This window comes from Panthera uncia (genome assembly GCF_023721935.1).
Source record: "Panthera uncia isolate 11264 chromosome C1 unlocalized genomic scaffold, Puncia_PCG_1.0 HiC_scaffold_4, whole genome shotgun sequence".
In the NCBI taxonomy this organism is placed as follows: Eukaryota; Metazoa; Chordata; class Mammalia; order Carnivora; family Felidae; genus Panthera; species Panthera uncia.
The window spans coordinates 64,344,427-64,363,410 of NW_026057585.1; the positions used below are offsets into that span (position 1 = coordinate 64,344,427).

General features: G+C 38.0%; 1 protein-coding gene across 1 annotated transcript in view; it reads right to left on the reverse strand.

Moving 5' to 3' along the window:
* The window catches only part of RNF11 (ring finger protein 11), a 39,294-nt gene extending 30,035 nt beyond the window's left edge, over window positions 1–9,259 (reverse strand). Inside the window, exon 1 of the mRNA XM_049617212.1 lies at window positions 8,652–9,259. Coding sequence (XP_049473169.1) covers window positions 8,652–8,774 — 123 coding nt within the window. The 5' untranslated portion in view covers window positions 8,775–9,259. The remainder of the gene's footprint in view (window positions 1–8,651) is intronic.
* Window positions 9,260–18,984: the final 9,725 nt, after the last annotated feature.

Below are 18,984 nucleotides of genomic sequence, written 5' to 3' on the forward strand. Positions count from 1 at the left end.
AGGGAGACTTCTCGGGTTAGAAACAGGCTATGTATCTTGACGGTGGTTATAACATGCAAAAATTCACCGGGCTATATACTTAAGATACTATTAGTTATATACTGTTAAAGATATACTCTTCAGTGTACATAATAAATAAAAAAATTTATTTACACACGTATATTATTACTTTAATGTAACACAATTATACAACTCTCTCTAAATTCATGTTCACCACCTACTGATTACTCTTTTGGCTCCAAGATCCCCCACTCATATTTTATTCAGGGCAACTCTTTTGTTTTTATTCCATTTCTTACACCAATGTTCATGTAAGACTTCACCTGAAATCTTCAGAAGCTAAAAAGTAAATTTGTGATTCACTGCTGTATCACAAAATTGATCCCCCAACTTCCAAAGTCTACATCAATTTAATACTTCATTCAGTATATACTGTTTCATCAGACTAACAAATACTTCCTGTACATCCATTAATCTCATCCCCTTAACTAAAATAAAATGGTAGCTCCTTAGGGGTAAAGGGCTCATTTTCCTTTCCCCTTGGGCGTAACATAAACTTGCTGACTGATAAAAAAAAAAAAAAAAAAGACTGTTATGGAGTGTCCTGGTTTTTATCTTTAAAGCCTTACTTACTCAGTTTATGATAAAATGCTTTTCCCCCCACAAATATAAGAATTAAATTGTTGGGGTGCCTGAGTGGTTCAATTGGTTAAGCATCAACTTTTGATTTCAGCTCAGGTCATGAGGTCATGGTTTGTGAGTTTGAGCCCCGTGCTTACAGCATGGAGCCTCCCTCTCTGCTCCCACTCCAAAAATAAAAAAAATTTTTTAAAGAAATTTTTATACAAAATTACATGGAATTAAAAGAAATGTTTTTAATGTTTATTTTTGAGAGAGAGAGAGAGAGAGAGAGAGAGAGAGAGACAGAGAGACAGAGTACCAGTGGGAGAGGGGTAGAGAGGGAGACAGAATCCAAAGCAGGCTCCAGGCTCTGAGCTGTTAGCACAGAGCCCCACACAGAGCTCAAACTCTCGAACCACGAGATCATGACCTAAGCCAAAGTCAGACACTTAACCGACTGAGCCACCCATGGGCCCCCATTACATGTAATTTTAGCTAGCTGGGCCAGTTATACAAGTTTCACTCTTTTTAAAACCATTCAGTTTTGTAAGAATTCAGAAAAGTTTTAATAAATTTAGAAACAAATATATCTGCAGGATTGCTTTCTTCGTTCCCACAATTTCATATCCCTTAGTTACTTTAAGATATGCTCTCTGGGTTAAGTAACAAGATAATTACTCAACTGGCCTCTGGGAGCACACTCCATGTTGGCTATTTAATTAAAAGATACGTATATATGCATTCATATTAAATTGAACTCAAAAGTATTCCTGATCAGTTAAAATAAGGAACTCTAAGACTCAAAAGGAACATATCATAAAGCCAAGTTGAATATCAGAATCAAAAGGTCAGCCAGATTATCCAAGAGCAGAATATATTTAGTTCTCCGTTATCACTTTACTTTTCAATTGCATGTAGCAATCTCTTTTGCCATTAAAAACACACACTTTAGCTATTAGCCAGTTTTGCCTTCTCTTTCACTCATATTTCCACTCTTAGTCTTTATTATCTCTACCACTTCATTTATATACCAATTGCAAAGATCCTGAATTCTGAGCATGTTAACTATCATAAATATTTGTTATATTCAGTATTAAAAGTTACTGGAAAGGAATCAACTTCTAAAAATTTGTTACAGCCTATTTAATAGCCTATTTGAATACAGGACAGAAAAAGATCATCCCTAACTCTTTGCTTGAAGGAAGGTTATACACAGAAGATAATTATATTCAGAAATGGCTGGAGGCAAGATGACAAATATAACATCTAATTCTAATTGTATTTACAATTATCTTCCTTTCATTCCTCTCCTCATTTACAGAATTTAACTTGGCTAAGACATAGTAAAGACAGAAGACAAAAGAGAAAAAGTGGCACAAGTTGAAGGGAGAACTTATACTAGTCATTCTGTGACACTTTTTCTATTTAGAAGCCAAATAAAATTAAGATCTTTAAAAAGAAGACTCTCATTCTACCTAAAGTATTATACTAAGATTTTAATAAATTGAAATTTTACAAAATATGGATGTTTCTAGAAAGTATTAACTCAATATTTTAAGGAAGTCAACCTCTCAGATCTTATGGACAAGTAACTCATTACCCCTATCTTCTCAAGTTACCCTATAATTAGCTCTAGAATTAAACTGTGACATGTAAACTGTCCTACTCTTAAAGGTAGGTACATTCTTAATGGCAAAGAATCAGCCTTAATTAAAGAACACCCAGAATGGGTTTCAGGCATAAACAAATAAATAAAACGCTTGCAACAATGGTAACAAATAAGCAGTATCTTTAAAAACAAAACAAAACAAAAAAAACAAACCAAGGCAAGCTAAACCACCAGAACACAAACCAATCTCAAATGAAAAAGTTCATATACTCTATAAATTAGAAGTGACAGAACAAAAATGTATACAGATCAAACAGATAATGTGGTAGACACAAACAGCAGAATCCTTTAAAGTACAAAGGCCAAAGGCACAGGATTCTGGAACAATTCATATAGAAGCAAACAACCATAAAACTTCCCACTTAACAGAAAAATCCAGTAACTGATTTTCACATTTATTCAAGTATTTGAGTGCCTGCTATGTGAAAAGCACAGCTCTAGGAATGCAAAGATGAATCAGAGTTGTAGTCTCACAGAAGAGGTATGACACTGTTATGAATAAAATCAAATAGGAAGGGTAAAGTGTCCTAATAGTGGTAAAGTACTAAAGGAGTTCAGAGTAAGATGTTATTCAAATTGGGGAAACCAGAAAAGGATTCATGGCATTTGAGCTGGACCCTGAAAACTAGAATTTATACCAGGAACAATTAAGGAAGAGAATTCTGGGCAATGGGAACCGAAGAGCGACAGCAAGAAAGCAGAACGCATATACAGAATATAGCAAACTTTTCAGGCTGACTCAAGTAGAAGTTGTATACAAGAACACAAAAAGCTGGAAAAGTATGTTAGGAGCCAGATCATGACTTTGATTGCTAATACAGAGATCTTCAGTAGTAAGTCATGAAGAATCATTATGGATTAAGAGGCAAGGGATCTGATCTAGATAGGTTTATCAAGCATTGAAGAATGAAATGAATGGGGAAGAGAGGAGACCATTAGAGGACTTCAATCATGATGCTGACAGTATAAAAGGGAAAAGGCACAGTTCTAAGTTAGGCACTAGGTATCTACAATGTGTAGAATGCCATTCCACTCCACTGAGAAATTTTTAAAATCTTAACACATCATTCTCATTTTTAAAGTAACTAATTTGGAAAAATAATCATTGTTAAAGCACTAAGAACTAATCAAGCAATACATGATTTCCAGATAAATATTATGAACAAAAATACTACAAACAAAAATGGTCAGGGAAGGCTTTGTCAAAGAGATTGGAACTGATCTGCACTTTAAGGAAAAGAAAACTTTAAGAGGGGAGGGATAAAATATCACACAAAGTAATTTTTTTTTAAGTTAAATAATAAGATGAAGATGTGTGAAATACAGATTGAGGTAATTTCCACCAAAGAGTCAGAGAAAATGTAATACATAAAAAAATCTTCAAATACCTAAATTTAACTTCATACTGTTATCAGAAAAACAAGTTATTAATTTTATTACAGGTATTAATTTATTACAAGGTATTAATTTTAATACTTAAAAATGCAGTATTTTATTATATTCTAGATTTTTAAAGGAGATGGGTTACTTTTAATGAGTTCCAAACAAATCTAAGCCTTTTGTTTTTTTTTTAAGTATCTTGAAGAAAGCTTTATTCAGTCACAATTTGAAATATCCAAAATGTTGGGGCACCTGGGTGGCTCAGTCGGTTGAGTGTCCGATTTCCGCTCATGTCATGATCTCATAGTTCATGGGTTGGAGCCCCATATCAGGCTCTGTGCTGACAGTTCAGAGCCTGGAGCTTGCTTTGGATTCTGTGTCTCCCTCTGTCTGCCCCTCCCCCACTCAGACTCACTCACTCTCACTCTCTCAAAAATAAATATTAAAAAAAATTGAAATATCCAAAATGTTGTTATTCATGAAAGAAGTTCCTTAAAACACAATATAATCTGTTAACTTATTTTACACGTAAGTGACAATCAGGCTTGGAACTCCGATCCATCTGACTCCAAATTCAGAGCTACAATTGCACTCACTGCTGTATTAACAATAATGTATTTTCTTCTGATATTAAAATCCCAAATGAATTAAAGTATACGACAGGATGATGAGATCAGTAAATCCCAAACTAACCACTGCAAAACTGAGGTACCAATCTTTATATTTATATAAATATATACACAGTATTAAGATAGAAATACTGTAAAGCAGCTTTTGTTGTTGCTCTATGAATATTAAGCTTTTTAACAAAGTGCTACTCCTGAATTATCCTATGATAAATGGAGGGAGGTCTTAAACCTGTTCATATATACCTTTCAGTATTGGGCTACCAGCTGACCTTTCCTCTTATGGACCTTCATACTCCAGCCTTTCATGATTTATCTTCCCTCTCACAACCGTTCTAAGACTGTCTTTGATTGGCAGATTTCCTTTGTATTCTTTTTAAAGATTCAGGAAGGAGAGGGTATAGGGTGTGCCCAATTTCTTTGTTTTTACCTTATAATTCAAGAAAAGCTCTAACCTCTTCCCTCCCATTTCTTTAAGGACAAGAATTCAAATAGTTTCTCATAAAAAAACATTTTGTTATAGAATACAGTGAAAAAAAACCCTAAATAATTTTATAATTATTTTAAACCAATTCCTATATTTAATATTACTGAAATTTTATTTTTAGGATTGCTTGAAAATGATCCATAATAAAAGAATGAAGGCACTAGGAATATGCATAATTCCTACAAGACATTAAACTGCATTGGCCTCAAAATATATTAATTCATTTAAAACAAATCCATTCTGGGCGCCTGGGTGGTTCAGTAGGTTAAGCCGACTGATCTCATTGAGTTCAAGCCTTGCGTTGGGCTCTGTGCTGTCAGTTCACAACCTGGAGTTTGCTTTGGATTCTGTGTCTCCCTCTCTCTCTGCCCCTCCCCCACTCACGCTCCGTCTCTCAAAAAATGAATAAATTAAAAAAAAAATCCACTCATTCAACCAATAATTGAGGGCCTAATGTATGCCAGTTACTGTTACTTTCCTTAAGAAGCTTAGCCCTAGTGGGAGAAGACAGATAATAAGCAATACACATAGTTAAGACAGTGTGTTAGAGAGTGATAAACACTATGGGGAAAAAAATAGAACAGGGTAAGGGAGAATTCCAGGGTGTTGGGGTAGGTTGTAATTTTAACTTAAGGTGTTCAGAGAGGGTTTATGAAGGTGTCATTTAAGTAAAGACTTGAAGGAAGTGAGGGAGTCAGCCACAGTAATACCTGGGGAAGAGTACTCCAGGCATAAAAACAACCAAGGAATACACACGTCTTGGAGTATCCTAGAAACAAGCAGGCCAGAGAAGGTAAAAGAGAAGCCAGCAGGGGAGGAATAGTAAGAGAGGCGTCAAGAGATATATGTGGGGGTATAAAGATTATGTAGGGTTTATGGGACACTACGGAATTTGGCTTTTACTGTGAATGAAATGGTGATCCACAGAAGGTTGAGCCGAGTGACAAGATCTGTTTTACCAGAATCACTCTGGCTGCTGGGTTAAGAACAGACTATAGGGAAGACAAAGGTGAATGCAGGGAGACCAGTTAGGAGGATACTAAACAAATCCAGGAAAGAAACAGGTACTTCCTATAAACTTATCATAATGGTATAGTATTTACTTTTTAAACATAAATAAATCAGATACTGCTAATAGGAAATAAGTTAAACTGAGAAGTTTAGTATATAAAGTTCTTGGCATACATGAATCTCATGCACTACAAAGGACATCTCTTAAACTACCAACTACAGAAAAATACTAAGTGTGTTCCCTTACAACCAGCTATTGCCTTTCTGAATTTTAAAAAATCCTACTGCAGCTAAGACCTTTTTTTTAATGTTTATTTTGAGAGAGAGAGAGAGGTCACGCCCAAGGGGCAGAGAGAGAATCCCAAGTAGGCTCTGCACTTTCAGTGCAGAGTCCAAGGTGGGGCTTGATCCCATAAACCATGAGGTGACCTGAGCTGAAATTAAGAGTCTGGACACTTAACCAGCTGAGCCACCCAGGTGTCCCTGAGACTATTCTTTAAAGAAATAAGCTGATAACTCCTGTAGCTCTGTTAATTATATACTATTTTTGAAGAAAAAAATGTTACTTCTGTCTACTGAATATATAAATCATTGCCCTTGGACTTGTGTTTCTTAGATCATCTAAATAAATCATTACTAAAAATCTTATTTCCTTTGGGAGGGGAAAAAGTTTTTTCTACAAGTTTTTTTAATGCTCCCATCTTTTAAAGAAATTATTTTCTTTCAATTGATACCAAACTGGCTTATCAGTATGTGCGTCATTCACTTCAGGAAAGGGCAACCACAAAAATTCCCAGTCACAAATAACATGTTTCAAAAAATGTTCCTTCATGACACCAAAAAACTTCTCATTATCATCTCTTCCTCCTGGAAAAGGCAAATACAATTCCCATAAATTCCACAGAAGTTATCCATAACACTGTATTATGATAAGGATGAGAAAAAGGGCAGTTAAGTCAAGACAGTAAATTTGTCTGGAAAGGGATTAGGGACCATGGAAAGAGATTTTGAAATAAAAATCATACCTCAAAAAAATTTGCTCATGAGACTGAAATAAGCATACTGTCCTGTAGTATTTGAGGGAAATGAGGAGTGAAATCTTTAAAGAATCACAAAGATTAAGACTTCCCTGTGACAATGTTTGGAAGAAACAGGTGTATGAACTTATAAAACACACAGTACTGAATTCAAATTCGTTAATTCATTCAACATAAGTGCTTCTTAAGTGCCAGTAATTTCACAAAGCATTGAGGACACAGTCCTTGTTCTCAAGGGCTTATAGTCTTCACTTACCTCAAACTACTGAGTATTATGAACCAGATGCTGGGGAAATAACAGATGCAGGGTCCCCACCTGCATGCAATTTACACTAGGTAAGGAGGGAAATGCCTTTAGGATGAAACATTCATGTACTAAACAAGGATATTAACACCCAAGTGTTGTATGTGCTGCTTATGGAATAGAGGGTCTGAAAGAGGGAAACAAGGGAGTGATGGATTCACAGAGGAAGGGAGGGGAATGCAGAGACTGGACAGAGGTAACAGGAGAGCTGAGTCCTTAAAGAGGATTAGATGTTCACCTGGCCGACCTTGGGGGAAGGGATCCTAGCAAAGGGAGCAACAGGAGCAAAGGCAGAGAGAGAGGTGAACAGGATGGTGTATTTGGTAGGCCTGGAATACAGAAAAGTGAGAGATAAGTCATAGAGACTTCTGTACGTCACAATTTTAAGACTGGACTTTACTGGTGTATATGAAAGGCCCCTGTGGGTTTTATTTGGAAAACCAGCATATGTGATCAGGTTTTTCTGGTGTGATGAGACACTGGTTTATACAGGAATGAAAAAAGAACAACACTAGATAATGATGTCACCACATGAAACAACAAAGGAGACTGCCCAGTTAGAAAACTAAATCTCCTTCAAGAAAAAAAATTAAGCCACTTAACTATCCAAGGCCCTCTGGAAAAAAAGTTTTTAACAATTTCATTTAAAAGTGAAAAGTAGAGGAAAGGTTTTTATATATATTATGGACTATAACATCTACATATCTATTTTGAGTTCAAGAGGTCTTAGCTTTTCATTAATTGTGTAAACAGATGGGACTGCTGATTGCTCTACAAAAAGCAATGAAACCATTCAGGAGCAAGACTTGGACACAAAGGGATTAACAGAAGGCATTTAAGTCAAGTTTAGAGGTTTCCAAAGTTCAAGATAATCAAGTTTTATTGAACCAGCGCGTTTACAAGGTGTGTCATAGGGGTGGAGCAAAAGGAGGAGGGATTAAAAATACGTATATATAAACAAGTAACTCTTAACGTTGCTGGGAATAAAACCACTTTAAGATCTTTTCTCTTGTAGGAGAAATGAACACCTACCAGATCCAATTAACAAACACACAGGGGAAAGAGGAGGGAGGAGAGGATGAACATACAACATAATATAAATGGGGTGGGGGGCAACCACCTATCCAGAACACATAGTCCAGCTGGCGCTGCGATGAGGAAATCATCCCCAAACCTCACAGCTCAGACTCCACGATTTAAACATAAAAGGAGAATGGCATTCCCAAATTCACAAGCGAACCGCCAGTCACTGGCCAAGGGGATCACATACTCGGATCCCAGAACTCAAGGACAGAGAGTACCATCCCCACACCGTACCTGAGGGGAGGTGAAGGATCCCCCCCAACCGGGAGTAGGGAGTAGTCACCCTCAGATCCTGGCCTAAGAGGGTCGACGCCCCTCAAGCCAGGCCTTGCCAAGACCAGGAGCAGTGACAGACCCGAAGTCCCCTCAATCTCTGCCCGGAGCTGCCTCTACTCCACGCACCCCCTCCTCCCCAACACACACCCTCCCCTACCTGATATGGCGGCGGCGGCTCCTGATCCGGCTCCGTTCCCTCGCCAAAACTAGCCCGGTCGGACTGAGACTCGTGAAGCAGGGAGATGTCATCCGACGTGGGGGATTTGAGGCAGTTCCCCATCTTCCGGAGCTAAGATGTGTGATCTAGGGGAGGAAGAAAGCAGTGGCGGGGTCGTTCGCACGCTCCGCGGTCAGCCTCGGTCAGCGAGGTGGGGTCGGACGGCAGGCCGGGGCTCAGGCGGCGGCGGCTCCCCCGCCCCCCGGTGCCGCCGAAGGGCCGCTCATGCCAGCCCCCAGGAGTGGGGGCTCAAGGCTGGGCCGCGGGCTCCGCTGGGGTCGTGGCGGTTGCCTCCTGCGAGGCGGCAATGGGGGGGGGGGGCGGGGAGACGAAGCACTTCCCCACCCCGCCCCCCCGCGGGGCGGCGGCGGCCACGGAGCTGCTGGGCCTAATCCAGGTCAGGAGGGGGGGGCGCGGCCGTCTCGGCTGCCTCAGCTGCTGCCTCAGCTGCTGCTGCCCCTGCCGACGCCGAAGCCGCGGCCGCGGGCCTCATCCTACTCCGCCTCAAAGCGGCGGCGGCGCCCAGAACGAGGCCAGCTGCGGTCCTGCGTCATGCCGCCGTGCGTGCTCTGATCCCGCCCCCGGCGCCGGGAGCCGTGGGCGGCTCCCGCTGCGCGGCCGCGCCCCCCTCCCCGCCTCCCTCAGCTGTTCTCTGGGCTGCGTCAGTTTCTGCTTCTCTGACAGTTGGCCTGAAACCTGACTCAGAAACCTCCCGCCAGTCTCCCATGTCTCCCCACATCCACTTCTCCCTCCCCGCTCGTCTCAGTTCTTACCTGTGCACTGTTTTGACAGTCTTCTCACCTCCTTCTGCCAAGTGATCTATTTATAAACCCTTATCTGAATGTGTCACTCCCATGGTTAAAATGTTAAATGGCTTTTTCCCCTTTATCCTTTCAGAATAAAGTCCAAGCTCACTAGTGAACCAATCCACTATTTTCACAATTGGATAATTTTTTAAGAGTATAAATTCGATCATGTCATTCATTTAAAACCTTCAATGGCTTCGTGAAACTGTTGTGAGTGCTATGACTATTCTTAAATGGTTTACAAATCTGACTACTTCCCCAATCTCATTGAGCATTGTCCGCTCAAATACTCTAAACTCCAGGCTGTCTAAATAAAAACTTAGAAGACTGTTTCCACTGGCTGAGGCCTTTGCCCATATTATTTCCCTGACCTATCATTTCTCCCTCACTCCTGACCTTCTACCTCCCGTCAGGCTAACCATTATTTCCACTTGTCCTTCCTAAACTCAACTTTGTTTTGCCTAACCCTTCAGTCTGGGTTAGTCGCCTTCTCTGTGCTCTCAGTCCCTAAGCCTTTCCCTGTCACAGCCTGATCAAGCTGAATCATCTGTCCCTCCTCTGTGCAGGGCCTGGCACATTGCCTAAGGTAGAGTAGGCCCTCTTCATGGTTGAATGAACAAAAAGCCCAAGAAGCAATGTGTGCAAAGGAAGGAAACAAGAAAGATGAGAATGCTCCCAGAAGACAAGAAGTGGGTCTTGACTCCCTTTCTTTTATTCACCATTTACTGATTCCCCCCACCCCACCCTCACCAGACCCTGTGTAGGCACTAGGGAAACTGATTTATCAGACCTGGCTTGTCCCTAATGGAGCCCAGAGTCCTCCTGGGAAGACAAACAGATGAGTCCTTCTACCTCCCCCAACCAAAGGTTTTTAGAGAGCCCTAAGGAGAGTGATTAGACCATTTGGGTGAGGATCAGAAAGGATTCTTGGAGGTAGGACTCTGTTAAACTGGTATGGGCCTGAGTGCTCTAACTTTGAAGTCCCTGTTCTACAAAATTACTTACTTAAATGTACTCATATCCCATATTAAATATAACCTTTTTTCTGCATTCTCTCTTCTTCAAGACCTGCCTTGCTTCCTGTTAATAGCTCCCACCTAAATATGGTATCCCTGTGGTATCCCTATTGCCACATTTGTATCAGAATCTTTTCACACATCCCCACGAATCATTATTTCTCTAGCTTGAAAAGTGAAATCATTGGATCCCTTGCAAGAAAAATTTCAAGCATTTGCCTCTTCTCACCCCACCACCCACCATTGCCATTTTCCTAGTCTCCTCTGAACTATCAAAATAGCTTCTTAATGAAGCCCTTGCTTCTGCACCATCGATCCATCCTCCACACTACTGCCATGAAAAATGTGACCAGAGAGCATTCATAGACTTGTGGTTCAGAAATTTATCATGGCATTAAGGCCTTGTAGCATTTGGTCCCATTTTTATGTCCCCTATGACTCCAATTCCAACCCGGCATCCTACACTCCAGCCATCTGCACACTACTTGCTATGCCCTCAATTCTCACTATGCTTCTCCACCTCTGACCTTTTGCCATGCTGTTTCCTTCTGTTGAATCCAGGTACCTTTTAAGACCCTCAATAAAAACTACTTTCTTCATGTAGCTGTCCCTGATTTCACTTAGTTGGAACACATATAATGATAGAAAATAGATGGGATCTATTATTGTATTATATTGTGTATAATTATTTTAACACAATTTTAAATATATAGTCATAACTGACATGTATTAGGCTGAGCCAGATATGTAAGAGCCCAGAAAGGTGTATATTGGTGTTCCTGTTTTGTAAGAATAGAAACATGGTTTCACATGGCTCTTCAGGGCTAAAGCCAGGATTTGAATCATATACCAGTTGCCTTTGTTAGATTTTGGGAAAAGACTACAACTTTTTTCATCCTGGTATTCCTCAGTTTGTACAATCAAGGGAATGGGGGAAAACATCTCGAAGCCTTTGGCATCCACATGTAAGGAAGTAGTTGATCAATGATCTTCCTAACCCAGCTTTAGAAAGGAGCCCATGGAAAGTGCCCTATAGACCAGAGTGTGACCTAATCACAAAACATAATTTAAAATTGAAAATAGTAACCAAGACTATTACAGTGACAAAGACTCTCCTTGACCTAACTCTAGGCAGGCTTCTCCAAAGTCCTCAAGGTCATAAACATGGGTTCTGTCCTTGGCCCACTTATTCCAGTTTTAGCAAGAATCTAGCTAAGTCAGTTTAGCCAGAACCCCCCATTCTTGTATCTGACAAACTTAGCCTGCCTTCAGCAAAAATCCTATCAAGAAGGTTTAACTAAAATTCCCCTTATCCCTGATATTTCCTCTTAGTAATTTTCCATCCACTGATCCCACCCTGTTCCTTGCCCATAAATCCACACTTGTCCTTTTTGTATTTAGAATTGGATTCAGTTCTATAGTGAGGCCTCCCTTCCCCTATTGCAACAGCTCCTGAATAAAATTTGCCTTCACCATGTTAACTTCTGTCTGGCTCTGGTTTTCTCTGACAGCAGGAGATCTAATGCAGAAGGAGATATGATAATCTGGTATCTTCTATTGAGCTAGATTTTTTAAAAATAGATTTTATTTTTTAGACAAGTTTTAGATTCATATCAATATTGAGCAGAAGGTACAAAGATTTACTATATGCAGCCTTCCCCTGCACGTGCATACTTTTCCCCATTATCAACATCCCACATCAGAGTGGTACATTTGTTACAACTGATGAACATACAATGACACATTACTAACACACAGAATCCTTGATTGATGAACCTATAATGATCCATTACTAACACACAAAATCCTTGCTTATATTAGGGTTTACTCTTGCTGTTGTACATTCTATGGGTTTGGACAAATTTATAATATGTATCCATCATTATAACATCATAATGAATAGTTTCACTGACCTAAAAATCTGTGTTCTACCTATTCATCCCTCTCTTGCCCCTGGAAATCACTGATTCTTTACTGTCTCCATAGTTTTACCTTTTTCAAAATGTCATATAGTTGGAATCATACAGCATGGAGCCTTTTCAAATTATCTCCTTTCACTTAGTAATATGCAATTAAGGTTCTTTCATGTCTGTCCATGACTTGATAACCCATCTCTTTTTAGCACTGAGTAATATTCCACTCTTTGAATGTTCCATAGTTTACACTGAAAGACATCTTAGTTGCTTCCAAGTTTTGACAGTTATGAATAAAGCTGCTATAAACATCCATGCACAGGGTTTTTCCTCCCAGTTTTTCATTGTGGTAAAATACACTTAACATAAAATTTACCACATTAACCATTTTCAAGTGTACAGTTCAGTGGAATTAAATACACTCATAATATTGTGCAACCATCACCAAGATCCATCTTCAGATCTTTATTCATCTTACAAAATTAAAACTACTCATTAAACAATAACTCCCATCCTCTTCTCTCTGCAGCCACTGGCAACTACCGTTCTACTTTCTGTCTGTATGACTTTTGACTAAGTATCTCACAGTATTTGACCTTCTGTGACTGACTTTAAGGTTCATCCTTGTATCATTTTGCGGAATTTCCTACTTTTTAAGGCTGAATAATATTCTATTGTATTTATATACCACATTTTGCTTATCCATTCATCCATTGATGGATACATGTTTTAGCTGTTATGAATCATGATGCTATGAACATGGGTGTACAAAAATCTCTTTGAGATCCTGATTTCAATTCTTTGGTCATATACCCAGAAGTGGAACTGCTGGATCACATGGTAATTCTATGTTTCTTTTTTCTTTTTTTTTTTTTGAACTGCTACATTATTTTCCACAGCAGCTGTACCATTTTACACTCCCACAAAAGTCTGTTTGCAAATTTTTGTGTAGACATAAGATTTCAATTATTTTTGGCAAATATCAAAGAGCACAATTGCTGGATTGTATGCTAAGAATATGTTTAGTTTTGTAAGAAAGTACCAAACTATCTTCCAAAGTGGCTGTAACATTTTGCATCACCTTTACCAATGAATGAAAGTTCCTGTTGCTCCATATCTTCACCAGAATTTGGTGTTGTCAGTATACTGGGTTTTGACCATACTAATAGGTGTATAGTTGTAACTTGTTGTTGAATTTCCATATATCTGAAATTTTCCTTTCATATGCTTATTTGCCATCTGTATATTTTAATTGGTGACATTTGTGTTAAAATGTTTGGCCCATTTTTTTAAAAGAGGGTTGTTTATATTCTTGTTGTTGAGTTTTAAGAGTTCTTTACATATTTTAGAGAACAGTCCTTTATCAGATGTATCTTTTGCAATGTTTTATTCAGGTCTGTGGCTTCTCTTTTCATTCTCTTGACACTGGCTTTCACATGGCAGAAATTTTTAAATTTAACCAAGTCCAGCTTATCCTTCTTTCTTTCATGTATTGTGCTATGCATTGTATCTAAAAAGTCATTGCAAACCTAATGTCATCTAGATTTTCTTCTGTGCTATCTTCTAGGGGTTTTATATATTTGCATTTTACATTTAGATGTGAATCATTTTGAGTTAACTTTTGTGAAGGGTGTAAAGTCTATGTCTAGATCCATTTTTTTTGCATATGGGTGTGTAGCTGTTCTAGTACTTTTGTTAAAAAGACTATCTGTTCTCCATTGTATTGCTTGCATTTACTCCTTTGTTAAAGATCAGTTGAGTATATTTCTATAGGACTATCTGGGCTCTCTATTCTGTTCTATTGATCTATTTGTCCATTCTTTTGTCAATACCATACCACTGTCTTGATTACTACAGCCTTGTAGTAAGTCTTGAAGTAGGGTAGCATCAGTCCTCCAACTTTGTTCTTCTTCTTCAATAATCTATTGGTTATTCTGAGTCTTTTGCCTCTCCATAAAAATGGAGAATCAGGTGTTGATATCCACAAAAAAAACTTGTTGGGATTTTGTTTGAGATTATATCAAATTTATATATCAAGTTGGAAAAACCTGACATCGTGACAATATTGAGTCTTCCTATTCATAAATATAGACTATATTTCCATTTATTTAGTTCTTATTTGATTTCACTTACCAGAATTTTGTAGTTTTCCTCAAATAGATTTTGTACATATTTTGGTACCTTTATACATAAGTATTTAATCTGGGGGAGTTGCTAATGTAAATGGTATTTCAGTTTGATTTTTGAATTCCACTTGTTTATTGCTGGTATATAGGAAAGCAATTGAATTCTGTATATTAACCTTGTATCCCGCAATCTTACTGTAATCGCTTACTAGTTCCAGGAGTTTTTTTGTTCATTCTTTTGGATTTTTTACACAAATAATCATGTCATCTATGAACAAACTCAGACTTATTTCTTTCTTCTCAGTCTGTATATCTTTGATTCTTTTTATTGTCGTACTGAATTAGCTAGAACTTCCAGTATGATATTAAAAAGTAGTGTTGAGGGGACATCCTTGCCTTATTCCTTATTTTAGTGGAGAGATTTGTTTTTCACCATTTAGTATGATGGAAGCTGTAGGTTTTTTGTAGATAGTCTTATCAAGCTTAGGAAATTCCCCTGTATTCCCAGTTTACTGAGAGTATCATGTATGGATGTTGAATTTTGTCAAATGCTTTTTCTGCACCTATTGATATGATCCCGTGATTTTTCATTAACCTGTTTATGTGCTGAATTACATTAATTGATTTTCAGTTGTTGAGCCAACCTTGCAAACCAGGAATAAATCTCACCTGGTATATAATTCTTTTCATACATGGTTAGATTCTATTTGCTAACTTTTTTGAGGATTTTTTGCATCTATGTTCATGAGAAATATTGGTCAGTAGTTTTCTTGTAATGTCTTTGTCTGGTTTTGGTATTAGGGTAATTCTGGCCTTATAAAATAGGTTAGGATTCTTCTCTCTGCTCTATGTTCTGAAAGAAACTGTAGAGAATTAGTATAATTTCTTTCTTAAATGTTTGGAAGATTTCACCAATGCACCTATCTGGACCTGGTGCTTTTTGTTTTGGAAAGTTATTAATTGTTGATTCAATTTATTTAATAGATACAGATTTATTCATGGTGTCTATTTCTTCTAGTGTGAATTTTGGCAGATTGTGTCTTTCAAGGAATTGGTCCATTTTCACCTATGCTATCAAATATGTGGGCACAGAGTTGTTTATTGTGTTCCTTTCATATTCTGTTAATGTCCATGGGATCTGTAGTGATGCCCCTTCTTTCATTTCTGATGTTAGTAATTTGTGTCCTCTCCCTTTTTAACTTAATTAGTCTGGCTAGTTTTGTTGATTTTATTGATCTTTGCAAAGAACCAGCTTTTGGTCTCATTGATTTTCTCAATTCCCTATTTTCAACTTCATTGATTTTTTTTCCTCTAATTTTTATGATTCCTTTTCTTCTGCTTACTTTGGATTTAATTTGCTCTTCTTTTTCTAGTTTCCTAAAATGGAAGCTTAGGTGACTGATTTTAGATTTTTCTTCTTTTCTAATATAGGCATTCAATGCTATAAATTTCCCTCTTTCATTTACTTCAAATGAATGTCGAGGCACCTGGGTGACTCAGTAGGTTAAGCATATGACTCTTGACTTCAGCTCAGGTCATGATCTGACATTTCATGGGCTTGAGTCCTGCATCGGGCTTTGCACTGGAAGTGAGGAGCCTGCTTGGGATTCTCTCTCTCTGCCTCTCCCCAATTCATGCTTTCTCTCTCTCTCTAAATAAATAAATAAACTTTAAAAAAAAGTATCAAAATACTGTTTAATTTCTCATGAGATTTCTTCTGTGACACATATGTTAGTTAGAACTGTGTTGTTTAATCGCATAAGTATTTTGGGATTTTTCTAACTATTTTTCTGTTATTGATTTCTAGTTTAATTCTGTTGTGGGTTAGAGCAGACATTGTATGATTTCTATTCTCTTAAATTTGGTAAGGCAGGGCACCTGGATGGCTCAGTCAGTTAAGCGTCCGACTTCAGCTCAGGTCATGATCTCATGGATTGTGGGTTTGAGCCCCCTCTGTGCTGATAGCTCAGAGCCTGGAGCCTGCTTCAGATTTCTGTGTATCCCTCTCTCTGCTCCTCCCCCACTCTCACTTTGTCTTACTCTGTCTCTCAAAAATAAACAAATGTAAAAAAAATTTTTCTTTAATTTGGTAAGGCATATTTTATAGCCTAGAATGTGGTCTATCTTGGTAAATGTTTCATATGAACCTGAGAAGAATGTATATTCTGCTGTTGTTGGATAAGGTAGTCTATAGATATCCATTATACCCAGTTAATTGATGGTGTCATTGAGTTCAACTATGTCCTTACAGATTTTAAGCCTGCTGGATTTGTCCATTTATAATAGAGTGGAACCTGATATTATTATTTATTATTATTATATTTTATTTTAGAGAGAAAGAGCTCACAAGTGGGGGAGAGGGGCAAAGGGAGACAGAGGGAGAATCTTAAGCACACTCCCTGTTCAGCACAGATGCAGAGCTCTATCCCATGAATCTGGGATCATGACCTGAGCTGAAGTCAAGACTCAGATGTTCAACTGACTGAGCCACCCAGGCACCCCAAACAGATATTGCAAAAATAAAAATATGTTATTTATGCTAACATAAAAGGGGCTTAATATTGTTATCCTTAAACGAATTAAACTTATTATATTTCTTAGTTTTATTTTCTAACATGAGATATGTTGATAGATATAATTTATATAAACAAAAGCTCATTAAAGTCCTCAATAATTTTTTTAAATATTTATTTATTTATTTTTGAGAGAGAGAGAGAGAGAGAGAGAGACCAAAAAAAAAAAAAAAAAAAGTAAGTGGGGGAGATGCAAAGAGAGAGGGAGATACAGAATCTGAAGAAGGCTCCAGGCTCAGAGCTGTCAGCACAGAGCCCAACACGGTGCTTAAACCCACCAACTGTGAGATCATGACCTGAGCCAAATTCAGATGCTTAACCAACTGAGCCACCCAGGCTCCCCAAGTCCTCAATAATTTTTAAAAGCATATAGGGGTCCTAAGATCAAAGTTTGAAATTGTTAGTCTAAAGCCTTCCTACTTAAATGTGGTCCATGTATCACCTCTACCTGATTCACCTGGGGCTTATTAGAAATGCAGTCTTAGGCCCCACCCAAAACTGAGTAAATGAGAATGTACAGTTTACCATGATCATCAGATTTATATGCACATTGAAGTTTAAGGGACACTGGGCCTAGGAGGGTTAAGAAGTCTTCTTGACACTTGAGCTTTGTTGGATGACTAGGAGCAGCTGGGGAGGACAGAGACAAGGACTCAAGCAGAAGGGAGAGCTTGGATGAAGGCATAGTAGAGAAAAATGCCATTCCACATTAGGAAACTGCAAATAGAACATATCTAGATTCTTGGTAATATTTTTTCCAATTTTTTTATTGTGATAAAATACCCACACAATTTGCCATCTTAATCAGTTTTTTTAAGTATACAGTTCAGTGGTTATTAAGCACATTCATAATGCTGTGCAATAATCACCACAATCCAACTCCATAACTCTTTTTTTTAATTATGTTAAAATACACATAACAGAAAATTTACCATCTAAACTATTTTTAACTGTACCTGTCAGTGGTATTAAACACATTCACATTGTTTTGCAGCCATCACCAACATCCATCCCCATAATTCTTTTCATCTTGTAAAATCAAAACTCTGTACCTACTAAACAATAACTCTCCAGTTATTGCTGTGCACAAGGGTTCCAATTTCTCCACATCATTGCCAATGCTTTTTTCTGTTTTTCTGACAGTAGCTATCCTAATAAGTGTTAGGAGGTATCTCACCATAGCTTTGATTTGTATTTCCCTAATGATCAGTGATGCTGAGCATCTTTTCATGTGTCTATTGGCCATTCCTATATTTTCTTTGGAGAAATGTCTATTCAAGTCCTGTCCCTATTTTTCAATCAGATTGTTCTGTTTTTGTGTGGAATTTCAGGAGTTCTCTATATGTTCTTCTTAATCCCTTATTGGCTGTATGATTTGCAAATATTTTTTCCCATTCTGTAGTTTTCCTTTTTATGCTGTTGATGGTGTCTTTTGATGCAAGAACTTTAATTTTCATGAAGTCCAGTTTGTCTAGTTTTTCTTTTGTTCTTTGTGCCCTTAGTCATAGCTAAGGGCATAACCTTAGTCATAGCTAAGATACCGTTGCTGAGTCCAGTGCTGTGAAGTTTTATCCCATGTTTTCTTTCAAGAGTTTTATTGTTTTAGATCTTAAATTTAGATCTTTGATCCATTTTGAGTGATTTTTTATGGTGTTTGCTAAAGGTCCAACTTCATAATTTTGCTTATATATATCCATTTTTCCCAGCACCATTGCTTGGAAAAAACTGTCTTCCCCCCACCCCGCCCCCATTGAATGGTCTAAGAACCCTTGTCAAAAATCGTTTGACCATAGATGTAAGACTTTATATCTTGGATCTTTATTCTGCTCCATTGGTCTA